Source organism: Camellia sinensis, chromosome 2, assembly GCF_055761805.1.
Source record: "Camellia sinensis isolate YWXY chromosome 2, ASM5576180v1, whole genome shotgun sequence".
Taxonomy (NCBI): domain Eukaryota; kingdom Viridiplantae; phylum Streptophyta; class Magnoliopsida; order Ericales; family Theaceae; genus Camellia; species Camellia sinensis.
In genome coordinates, this window is record NC_138962.1 from 110,690,291 (window position 1) to 110,703,965 (window position 13,675).

Consider the following 13,675-nt stretch of genomic DNA (forward strand, 5'->3'; position numbering starts at 1 on the left):
ACTTTCTTACCATATAAATAATGTCTTCAACGTTTCAAGTAAAAAACAATGGCGCTAGTTCTAGATGATGCGTTGGGTAATTCCTCTCATGAGTCTTCAATTGGCGCGAGCCATACGCCATCACCTTTCCCTCTTGCATCAAAACACATCCCCACCCCTCCCTAGAGGCATCATAATACACCGTATAACCCAATCCGCATTCTGGAATGGTAAGAATAGGAGCTGTAGTTAGCCTAAGCCTTAGTTCTCAGAAAGAATTCTCACAAGCTTCGTTCCAAACAAATTTCATTCCCTTACGAGTCAATCTACTCAATGATGATGCTATGGAAGAGAAGTTCTTTACAAACTGGCGATAGTAACCGGCTAAGCCTAGAAAACTATGAATTTCTGAAGCGTTTTTAGGTTGTTCCCAATTCTGCACGCCTTCTGTCTTTGAAGAATCCACCATAACTCCATCGCTGGAGACTACATGGCCCAAAAACTTCACTTCTGAAAGCCAAAAGTCACACTTCTTATATTTTGCATACAGACGGTGCTCTCTAAGAAGTTGTAAGATAGTGCGAAGATGCCCCTCATGCTCCTCCTTAGAAGGTGAATAAATAAGAATATCGTCTACAAAAACGACCACAAATTTGTCAAGAAACTCTCGAAAGATTCTATTCATTAGGTCCATGAACGTGGCTGGAGCATTAGTTAAACCAAATGGCATAATCAAGAACTCATAGTGACCATATCGAGTGCAAAGAGTTGTTTTTGGAATATCTTCTTCCCTAGCTCGGATTTGGTGATAGCCCAACCATAAATATATCTTGGAGAAACAATGAGAGCCTTTAAGCTGGTAAAAAAAATAATCTATTCTGGGAAAGGGATACTTATTCTTAACCATGACTTGATTTAACTTACGATAATCTATACACAACCTCAATGAGCCATCTTTCTTCCTCGTAAACAAAGCTGAGGCTCTCCAAGTTGAGGTGCGAGGGCATATAAAGCCCTTAACAATTCTTGTAATTGTTCCTTTAGAACAACCAGTTCAGCTGGGCGAACCTATATGGTGATAGGGAGATAGCCGTCGTACCCGGAATTAGATCTATTATGAATTCAACTTCTTGGTGGGGAGGTAACTCAGTGAGATCCTTTGGAAAAATGTCAAGATACTCACATACTACCTTTGGAAATAGGTCCCGGACTACGCCACTCCCATTATCTAAAAAGGCTGCTATGAGGGAAGTAAATTCACCTCGACCATGTGGACGTTATGAGGAGGGTAATGATCTATCATGCCTATCCCCCAAAAATGTAAAACAATCACCGCCAAAAGTGCATATGGTAACTCTCTCCTAATTGCAATCGATAATCACCCAGTAGGTGGACAACCAGTCCATACCAAGAATCACATCAAAAGCCGACATTTCCAGTAGAACAAAATTGAACAGAAGTTGTCGACCCGCGACCTCAATCATGCACTCCTGACACCCCTAGGTGAAAATGACCTTACTCCCAACCGGTGACTCTACTGTGAATGAAGATTTTAGTTGTTTACGTTATAAACCCAACAATAATGCAAATGAAGTGGCTATTAATGAATGAGATGCCTCGGTGTCAGTCAATACAGTAGCCCGGGTATTGAAGATGAGAAATGTACCTTTCACAACTGATGGCCCCGAAGCCTGCTCGGAAGTGGTAACAACATACACTCTTCCTTGTGACCTTTGCTCCCTTATGTCACCTCCCTGAGCATAAGTCTGTTGTGCTAATTGTGCAATATAGCTCCCTAAACGGTTCGGGATGCCTGACCTGACTGAGCTGGCAAATAAGGCTATTTCTGACCTTGACCCATCGAATAACCCCCTAATGGTCGGGATCCTGCCGCACTAGTAGTCCCCGCTCTCTGTGGGCAAAACTTCTTCAAGTGCCCTGGTTGACCACACTAGTAGCAAGACTGTGACTGGTCCTTATTCTGAGATTGACTTTGTGGACACATAATTTCGGACTGTGCTCCACTTTTCTACCCACACTCTGTGACCTTGTGGCCCATCTGGCCATATCTATAACAAGCACTACGAACTCGGGCCACATTCCTTGAACGAACTTTCACCCATCATAGAATCAGATGATTTGGCTTGTTATGGAGTTGATTGAAAAGATGACAATGAACCCCTAGACTTATTTGAAGAACACGTGTTACCTCTAGCATCAGAATGTCCTGCCCACTTCAACTTTTGTCTTGCCTCTTCTGCCTTCACCATTATCTCAACATGTGTCGCCGCCTCAACTAGGTGATCATACTCGCGAATCATATTGCCTACATTTTCATTAAGATTTTTGGCCTCAACCTCTTCTCAAATTCTAGACACCGACACTTCTCGATTGTAACTAGTTCAGGTGCAAAACGTGATAGACTAGTGAATGTGGCTTCAAACTCCGCCACCAGTGTATCAAGGTGTAATAGTTCCTCGAATTGTTTCCTCCACCGCTCCCTAGCTGTGGGAGGGAGGAACTTATCTTGGAAAGCATTTACAAAGGCCTCTCATGTGTGTTCCACTCGGTTCTTAATGTACATCCACCATTGCCCAGCCTCTCCCTTTAACTGTTAGGCTGCTAGTGCCACTTGCAATTCATTCTCCCAAATGTCTAAGATTTCAAAAGACTTGACAATTTGTTCCAACCACTCGTTGGCCTTCATCGGCTTCGGTCCACCACTGAGCTCGGTGGGGTTTGAACAAAAGAACTCATTTTTCAAAAAGGAAGCTTTAGTTTCTCCCTCCATTGTCCTAGCCGTTTGCTTGGCACTAAGTATTTCCACGGACTCCTGAAGAGCCCCCGCCATCTCCCTGGATAAGGCCCCATTGCTTCTTGGGTCGGTGGAACAAGTATGCTATTTTGACCAACTCTTTCCTCTTGTGGAGGGATCTCGGGTTGAGCTGGAATACTCCGGCCTCGCCTACAGGGTCTACCGTGAACACTAGCACGTCCAAACATTTATAAAAAAAAAAGACAATATTAAATTCAAGATCAACTTTCTGCACCTAAATGTTCCATTCTTAATCCTCATACATATATACCATCTAAACACATAAATTTCCACGTAATATCATCTATGTAATCACACACAATCACATAAAGCACACACGAGTTGCCCTCCTAGGATACTAGCTAGTTCCATGGCACTCAAAGACCTCCAAGTGGAAAGAGCATTGATTAGGTGCCTTTCCAAAAGGATCTCGATGAATGCAATGGATAGAAGCTATATCATAGAAGCTTAACTCAATACCCATACAATCACATATACACACAAAACACACAAGACACTCTAATCATTCTGTCCTAGTCTAGGAACCCTATTGTGACATATGCCACTTCCCAAGAGCCCAAGGTATTCTAACCTATTGCTCTGATACCAATATGTAACACCCTGTCATTTCTTACAAGAACATGCCAAGATAAATACTATAATATGCTCCAAGGATCATCTTTCTCATTGAACTTGGATTTAAGAAATTACAGTTCAATATTTACATTCCCAAAACACCCTAAATTTGTTTTCCAGTTCAATAAACTAGATGGCCTTACAAAAATAATAAGCCTCAAGGGCATACAAAATAGAAAAATAAATTCAAAAGTCTTGGTACAACACTTTCTACATTGACAACAAAATATTCTCGAACCACTCTTTCCCAAATTGAACTATTGCTTGTTTTTCCCTAACTCATCAAGGATGTGGTGTATCATCAATTCCTGAAAAGTAAAATAGGGTTGAGCTATATGCCCAGTAAGAATACATTTAACCAAGTATTTCATTGCTCGAATGAGCTTATGGCATCATTGAGACAAAACACAATAAGGAATTTATATACACATGTAATCTTTGTCAATTATGTAAACAACAAAACAATTAAATATTCACATCTACATTTCACATCCTTCATCATCATAACAAAAGAAAACAAACCATGAGTCCCACGTAAGAGTCTGAATCAACATAAGTTTCTTTTGTTTTAAAAACCATTCCCACATTTGCCGACTATTATACAGCAGGAAGTGGGCATCCAAAATCATTTGTTTTTCCACTTTTACCGACTACAATACGGCAGGACCAGTGAATACCCAAATTTTTTTCCCCACATTCATCTAGTGATAAGCCTAGACAGCGCAATTGGGCACCTTTTAAACTCCCCACACAGGTACCAACACAACACCACAATTTCAAAACCGATTCTTACCTGGACTCATGCTCAATTTACCAAACTTTCACTCAATCAACAAATATTCAACATTGGGCAAGATAAAATATAAACACAACACTCAAAAGGAATCAATCCCAAGCCATACTTGCATTGTCATTACAACATTCACATCTTTCTACACTTATTGTTCACAACATTCCAAAACTTTAAAGAAATTCCCATCTAAATATCATTTTCTACTAAATTGGAATTTAGGGTTATGGTCAAATTTGGGGCTTTCTCCACTTCTTCACATGTATGTGTTTCCATTACCATAATATACACATTTGATAAAAAGAGTTTGGGATATTTCAATTAAAAGTGAGGAAAAAGTCTACTTTATGTAAGTTAAGAGTTTATTTCAACACAATCATAAATATTTCATCTCAAACCACAACAATACCACAATAACTTCTTCAAAACGAAGAAATACAAGGTTAAAGGTAACCCTACCTCGATGATCAAGTAAGACAATAAGGCTTCTAGAAGAATCCTTCGCAAATCCAAATTTCAATTGGTAGAAAAACAACATCTTCAAGTCTTCTTCACTTTTTGGTAAGTGATCTTAGCCAAATCTCAGAGAAATTGAGTGTATTTTTGAGTGAGAAACTAGGGTATTTTGGACTTAGAGCAAGAGGGAGGAAAAGAGAAATAAAAAGTGGAAAGAATGATCTAGAATTGTACTTTTAAAGTTGCTGAATTTGCACAGATCGCTCGAGCATAGCTTCCTACGCTCAAGTGTAAGACACAAACTCAAAAGGCTCACTCGAGCGACAAATCCTTTGCTTGAGCATAATATGACAAGTTCTTGATGTTTTTCAAAGCTACAGTGAAACAACCGGGAGCCAACATTCTCCACTCAAGCTGTCATGACCCGAACCCGCCCCTATAGGTTAAGGACATAACCGGCCAGTAATCCTGAAATTACCTACGGCCTCAAACCAAAACAGACGTAACTCAACAGAGTAAAAGGGCCAAACGGAAGCAATAATTAAAAACTTTTTCCATAGAGCCGTGCTTATATGCACAACAAACAAACCATACACATATAGGTTAATAACCCACAACAAAACACAGTACCATAAAATCCTTTACAGACAGGATCATCCAAACTGAGTCAACCCATATCAAAACTATATACATATATGCATAAAGTCCTTGCCAACAAGACAAAATATAAATACATAACAAAATGGCAAGGATGGGTCTCGTGCGTGAGACACAAGGCTGACTCTCCAAAACTCATGTTGTTCCTGGCAGACTTCACTGGGGTTGGGTTCGGACCTCTCTTGGCTCACCTACAAACACATGAATGAGCGTGAGCGATAGCCCAGTGAATAATATCATATCAAATACAGAAGTTACATAACAATGTAGAATAACATGTTCCAAACGGCCTTGGGCACAATTCATATTTCTATTTAACAGATATATAACTATACGAAATTCAAATCAAGTGACTGTAGTTCCAAACGTTCTGGCCTTTGGCCCATTCAGATTTCCATTTATGTCAAAACGGCCTTCGGCCCATTCATTTATGTCAAAACGGCCTTCAGCCCATACATTCGTGTCAAAACGGCCTTCAGCCCACTCATCCATGTCAAAACGACCTTAGGTCCATTCATATATGTCAAAACGACCTTCGGTCCACTCATTTCTATCAAAACGGCATTCGGTCCATTTATATATGTCAAAACGACCTTCGGTCCATTCGTTTACATCCAAAACGGCCTTCGGCCCATACATTTGTATCAAAACGGCCTTCGGCCCATACATTTGTATCAAAACGGCCTTCGGCCCATACATTCGTATCAAAACGGCCTTCGGCCCATACATTTGTATCAAAACGACCTTAGGTCCATTTATTCACATCGAAACGACCTTCGGTCTATTCATTCGTTCATGTCAGACTTTTGTCCACAATCCCAATTAGCAACTCATAAAGCTTATAAGGGAATACACAATTGGACATTGATAAGCTTTCAAATGTCGATATTACTCATAGTGATCGGCTTGTGGATTCGCCCTGGAGCTTGACCCTACACATTCCATGAACATAAAAGGGTCATTAACAATTCAATCCGTTATTTAATTCACATATTCCTCTTTAAGCTTTATTCTTATCTCATTAACTCATTTACAACTCTTAACACATGCCTAAGAGTGATTACAAGTGAAAGAGAACGAAAAACGAAACACAGAATGCATGAACAAAATTTTAGAAAACAGGGTCCCCGCTCGAGCGTGGACTTACCTGCTCGAGCAGACCCAAGAGGCCTGCAAAAGTACTGGTTCCCTCAAAATTACGCTCGAGCGTGAATTAGGGCACCCGAGTGGAAGGCCTGTCTACAAAAACTCCCCGCTCGAGTGTGAAATATCCCACTCGAGCGGACATCCAACTTTGCAAAAAGTGCTGGGAGCACGAAAATTACGCTCGAGCGGAGGTTATCCCACTCGAGCGGACCTCAAAATTCGGGAAAAATCCAGAATCGTGCTCTTGAGTTCCAAACGGCCTCCAAAGGATCCAAACTCAAAATCTTGGTTCCCAAACATGCAAACATATTACATACCATGAGTATACAAGTATTAGGAGGCCAATTACTCAAAATCAAGGTCACATTTCTTCAAAATAGATCGACATTCTTGCAAACTCATGGTTCAAGCTTTCAAATCTCATATAAGTTCATTAATCAAACATGCATGCAATCTTTCAGCTCCAATTCCATTTCAAAAGATGCAAATAGTGCCTATTCTCATAAAGCTCAACAAAATCAAGCTTGCATGCATGATCAAACTTCAAATCTTGCTTAATTGATATGATACATGCTAGATTATGCAACTTATGGCAATTTAAATGCAATTCTATGCATGCATGACCATATCTCATCAAAACCAATTTAATTCATGCCCTTGATCACAATTAAACCTTGAGCTTACATGATTACAAGTTCAATTCATGAATTCCAGAGTCAATGGCTTACCTAGAAGCCCAATTCCTTCAATCTTTGGTCCAATTTAGAGTTGGACTTCAAATTTCCAAGCCTTCAAGATCAAACACAAATTTTTCTCCCCCTCTCTCTCTCTAACAGCCGACCCTTTCCTCTCTTTAGAGTGTATATCAGCCAAGTGAAGCAAAATGGAGTAATTGATTGTGTAGTGCTCATATTAACAGCCCCTCTCTTGTAATATGATTATAATATCAAAGAATAGAGCACCAATGCACTAATTTAATCAATTTAATCCGACCCGAATCAATTTTCAATTAAATTTCACCGTAGGCTCTAAAAATTATACCAATCACAATGGCGTAATCAATTTCGGGTCCCGTGGCCGATAAGGCCCTCAATTTAATTTCCAAAGCAGATTACTCAAATAGATATTCCTACGGCGAACAGATAAAACTTCAAAATCATATATATTCACATAATGGCACATAAAATCATGCTAAACACATAATCATACTCAATTTAAGGACCAATTAGCATACTACAGAACAGGGGTATCACACGAGCGCAACTTCTTGCACTCGAGCGACCTGCTTACAAACTTGTGAGATTCTCAGAGTAACAATTCTATGCTTGAGTCCAACTTCTTTCGCTCGAGTGGACACCTGGAACAAAATGTCACATTTTACCTTTTAAAAAAATTAAAATAAAATTAACAAATCCCCTAAAGAAATAGTTAATTAATATGAATTCTAGCCACGTATTGTATTCTTGATGATAAGAAATAGATGAATCTGATACTTAGACACATACCTACACCCAAACCAATATGTGACTTTAGAATACAACAGAAGAAGTATAAGAAGAAAATGGGCAAAGACAAATAAATTTTTTATTTGGGTATTGCCTCAAACAGTTGGAGGGCGAAAGATGTAACAGGAAGAAAAAATTCATGGGAAAGAACAAATGTATGAAAATCCAATTCAATATGAGGACAAACCAAACTCAAACACAAAGAGCCAAGAGAGTTCTCAATCAAGCAACCATAGGATAATGAAATTAAGAATTGGAATGCACAACTAATGGCATATGGAAGTTGAAAAAGGGCATACCTCATCTGGATGTTGCTTGTGGAATGAACTATGTTTCTAAGTTGAAGGTAAAATATTTCAAATCTCTATGAATATATTCATTATTTAGCAACAGAGATTAAGCCTATGCAAAAAAATAAAAAATAAAAAACAAAACAAAAAAAAACCCCCAAATCTAGAACAAAAATCACAACCAATGTACTCACTCCTACAACATCCGGAAAAAAAAAAAAAAAAAACTAGAGCTATAGTGAAATTAGGAAATAGAGGGAGACCGAAAGAGAGAGAGAGAGAGAGAGAGAGAGAGAGAGAGAGAGAAATACCTAAATCAAAATCAATGGGCTTGAGACAGTGAGCGATAATGAGTGACGGTGCCAATGAGATGGTGCATCGATGGAGAGTGATGGGCAGTCGACCGGAGTGAGAACAAATTCTAATGTGTTGATTGGTTTTTCCTTTGGTGTATGTATCGATACATACAAAGAAATAAATAAATAAATAAACAAATAAACAAAAACCAAAATGAGGCGGCAATATTGAGTGTTCCCCCAAAAAACGTTTAGTTTTATTGCTAATTAAACCATTTTAGTCACTGAAAATAACCTCTGCTGACCATAATTTTTTGTAGCTAAAAATAAAAGTAAAACAATGCTTAATTATTTGGCCACTGAACTATTAATAGCAAAAAATTATTATTCCACGACTAAAGCATTTATGCTCGCCGCAAATATTATGCGAGATGTTTGCGGACTAAATTTATTTTAGTAGGTAAAAAGTTGTATCCGACAGCTAAATAAATCTTTGTAGCAAAAAAATCAATAATAATGCTGACTAAGATGTATTTTAGTCGCGTATTGGGTAATTTTTTAGCGACTAAGTGGTTTTTTAGTCACCTTGGGTAACTTTTTAGCGACTAATTGTATTTTAGTCACCTATTGGGCACCTTTTAGCGACTAACTATTTTTTAGTCGCCTATTGGGTCATTTTTTAGCGACTAATTGTGTTTTTAGTCGCCAATAAGTAATATACAGCTACTAAAAAATTTTAGTAGCTAAAATATGAAACATTGCCGATCAATAAAAATTTTAGTCACCAAAGGGCTAACTTTTGGTGACTAAATTCATTTTAGTCACCAAAAGTGTAAATTGTTGTTGTGTAATTGCACGGATACATGAGAATTTAATATGATATTTAATTATATATGATTAATTTGCATGTATATATATATATATCTATACAATAAGGGAAGAAGGTTTTTGAATTTATCTTAGAGACAGTTGTCCTACTAGGACATTTGAACGGTTAAGATTCATTTCTCCTTAAAGATGGACGATAGAGATGATAACCTTCTTTTCACTCTACCTCAACTTCCCGCCCATCCTAATTTGTCTCACCTCACTTCAAAACACACCCATCCACTCCCTATAGAAGAGAGGCCCACCCAGCCACTCACTACAGGAGAGATCTACGCTAATCGAACTCTCTCTCTAAGCTCTCTCTTTATCTCTCTCTCTCATCCTTACTTCTCACCGGTACATCTCTCTCCGACCACTGGATGGTGCCGCTGTTTCGGTGTCGTCGCTTCTAGATATAGATCCACCACCACTGCCGGTCATGAGATCCATAGCTCTCACACACTCCTGTGCTACAGCATAGATCAACCACCACCGCTAGTCGTGAGTTCCATAGCTCTCACACACTCCTCCTCTACTACAGCATACAGACAACTGATGATTTCACCAAGTTCATCGGTGATGGTGGTGGACTGATCTTCACCGTATTTATGTGTTTCTCTCAAAGCGACAAAGTTTCGCGCCACCGCACATAGCGGTGCGGCCCAGATCGACTTCACTCTTCATCACCTCAACGATGTGAAGCCACACAGAGAGTTCAAGACGACAAGGAAGTCTTGCTCACTACCTCTCTACCGCATCAACGCTTGCCCTGTCGACTCTAGTGGAAGACCCTCTAATTGCACTGTTGTTTTCAGGTCTCTGTCTTTGTGTATAAAGTCTTGAATTTTTTTTTGAAATTTGTCAAATGATGTTTTATTCTGTGCATGTTTTATACGAATCACAATCTGCCGAACTCGCAGGGTTGTTTCTCATTTTGATTATTTTTTTTTTGCGTTTTAATTTTTATTGATTGATTAATAACAGATTTTGTATATAGACATATAAGCTAATTTTTTTTTATTTTTTTTTTATCAAGAGTCAGTATAGAGTATGTGTGTTCAAATTGTGAGATGGGTTTTTATATTTAGTTAAACATCACTAGTTAGAGTTGAATTTTTTACTTTAAAAACGTAGATTGATGATCTCAAGCACTGCCCATTTGCTGAGGTAAAAAAGTGAAGAAGAAGAAGAAAGTGGGGGACTCGAATGTATATATATCGATACATATTTGTGTTGTTGTCACACACTCTCACACACACTCTCTCTCTCTCTCTCTCTCTCTCTATCTCTCTCTGCAAATCAAGTAGGCTTTGTTGTGGGCTTTGGGGCAAAATCTCTAGGGGGTCCCTTCCTTCATCTCTCTGCTCCTTCTTTATTCTATTTATTATTTATATATATATATATATATACATACATGTATTTGTTTATATTGTTTAGAAAACAGAGGATGGTGAGGATGGTGGTAGTGAGAGAGAGAGAGAGAGAGAGGAGGTGGCGGTTTTTGGGTTGATTTTTTGATTATTGGGTTGGGTTGTTTTTTTTTTTTTTTTTTTGTGAGTAAATTAGTTATAAAAAATAAAATAAATTAAAAATTAATAAAATAAAACATCATATTTAAATCATAATTTTTTTTTCTCATAAAAATTTAAAAAAACAACTCAAACAAATTTTTTAATCTATACTAAAATAACCAAAAAAATCAAAAAACTTTAAAATCGATTCAACTTTCCAAACGAAGCAAGGGGTTTGGCGAGATTAGCTGTCGGGTCGATGACGGACAGTGAACCGGCAATACCTGGTGTTGACATGTGTTTTCATGGGAAAGTAAAAAAAAAAAATACACTCACACATACTTATATTCTAATCTCAACATTATTTACATCGTGCCTTCAGGCACATGCATACGCTAGTAAATTTATATAATAAAGTGTTATATATATTGATCTTATAGAGCATATTTATATATGTTGTATTATATAATAAAATAAAATATATTAATAAATTAGGTTATACGAGTGTTGTCACTAGAAAAAAAAAACAAAATAAAAAACAAAAGTACAAAACAAAAACAGAGAGTTCTCCGTGTGTGGCGTGAAAGAGAGACGGCATGAGAGAGAGGTAAGGTAGAGAGAAAAAAATAAAGGAGTTAGGATTTTCTTTTGGTGGCTTAATTAATTTTTCAAGTATTTCTTTGATCTTCAAAAAATAATTGTGAGTGCAAAACCCACTTTCCTTGATTTATGTTTATTTTGTTATTTTTATTTATTTAATGTTAGTTTGATATTGAACTTGCGTGTAGATGATAGATTGATTTCATTTATTTTGGTTAGATGTGTATGCAAGGTTTAGAGTTTTTATATATATTTATTCTATGGATTTAATCACACGCATGGATATATGAAATTAAAATAAACTAGGAACCCATAGATAAATTTCATATACTCCATCATGACTCCATGAATTGTTGTTTTTATTTGAGTGTTGATGAGAAAAAAAGTGTATAAAAAAAAAGGTGAGGATTATGAAATTTATTTGAATGCCTTAGATTCGACATTATTATGTTTGCTCTCATAAGTAGATGAGGGGTTATGTATATATATTGTTGTCTCGTTCTCAAGAGTAGACGAGTGCTTTGATTTACGTGCGTACGTATTTGCTAACCATCCGGGGAGTGTGGGTCAAACTCGGGACGATATAACCGTACAAGTTTGGCTTCTGAGTAGTGTTAGGTTTACGGGAGGCGAATGAGATATACGTGTAGGCCAAAAATGAAGGGCTGAAGTGGTAAAGTTAAGTACAAAGAATTAAATATGAACTTATTAGTATAATTTGAATTGTTTTGATTTGTACATCTCGAAAAATAGTAAACGATATCGATAAATTACGAAATTTGGACAGAGACGTGTAAACGTAATTCCAGACAATTTTTGTATTTTAACTTTTTACTAAAGGATCAATTAGAACTTGTAATCGGATGATCTTGGTTACAATAGTTTTTATTCATTTTAGCAATGCAGACTTTACATTCTGTTTTAACCCACAAAACTAGCTCATTTTCTTTGATTTCACTTAAGTTAACGTAAAAGATTATTCTGAACGCTTTTCGTGTTTTGAACTTTTCCCAAAAAAAATCATCTTAAGGCAATTTCTTTTCATTTTTAGCTTTAGGTTTTCATTCGATTTCCGTCTAGGTTCTTGTATCACGTTTTTTGCTCAACCTGTTCAGTTTCTACCAAATTATTTCGCGTTGCCTTTTAGGAAATTTGATTATGTACAACTTTTGTTCTTTGAGTTTTGATCAATTCGAGTGATTTAAGCCTGAAATGGTACATTTTATGCTTTTTTAGCAATTTACTTACGATTAAACTATACTAACTTTATTTATTTTTTGGCAGAATAGTGGGTTTTACTAACTTTTTATGCAGGGCTGACCCACCATATTTTTGTTTTTATTTTTTTATTTTATACTCAATTTCTATTTAGTTGTGTACGAATAAGAAACTTAATGCCACAGTATCTCGAGAAACTACCCCTTTGTCTTGGTGAGGGTGGAACTACTTGTCTTGTCCCGTAATAAGAATTAAAAGTACTTTTGTTTGTGTCTAGTGGACACGTGGGTGTCAAATCTTGTACTCATAACAGTATACGTGTATATTGACCTGTTTTGCCTCTTGGCATCTCAGGTGCGTTCTGTTTGAGCACAATCGAGCTTCCTTTGCAGGATTAGTTGGGACTATGGTGGTGATGAGAAATAACTATGGTTGTAGGATATCTCTCTTAGAGTTCTTTTGTTCCCTTGAGTTTAGGGTTGATATTAGTTTATTTATTTATTTTCTCTTTATGCCCTTAGTATTTTGATAATTTGACATTGTGTATTTTTTTTTTTAATTTTACATTATTTAAGTTGTTTTGACTATTTGTTGCTACTTTAATGTTTGAAGTATTAGATAGTTATGAATTTATGACTGATGGTTTGGCTGGCGTTTTGTTATTTATTATTATTTTATTATTTTTTATTTTTTATTTATTTTTTATCTCATGTTAACTTTTGAGCATTAAAATTTACTTAAACCAAATTGAGACGAAAACATTTCACCCTTAGGATTTAGATGATGGAATATTAGTTGGGATTTTCTAACGCCCTCAAAATAAGACATAAATCATCCATTCATCATAACTATTATCATAATAGAAATAATATATTTTCATTAATCAGAGTCTTCTTTACAAAATGTATT

At 36.9% G+C, this 13,675-nt stretch overlaps 1 protein-coding gene across 1 annotated transcript; it reads right to left on the reverse strand.

The window, feature by feature from the left end:
- Nucleotides 1-247: 247 nt before the first annotated feature.
- LOC145818252 (putative mitochondrial protein AtMg00860) lies at nt 248-2,300 on the reverse strand. The gene is made up of 2 exons (XM_082912895.1): nt 2,189-2,300; nt 248-612 (listed from the first exon to the last, which is right to left on the reverse strand). The coding sequence occupies exons 1-2, from the start codon at nt 2,298-2,300 to the stop codon at nt 248-250; spliced, it is 477 nt and encodes a 158-aa protein (XP_082769021.1).
- Nucleotides 2,301-13,675: the final 11,375 nt, after the last annotated feature.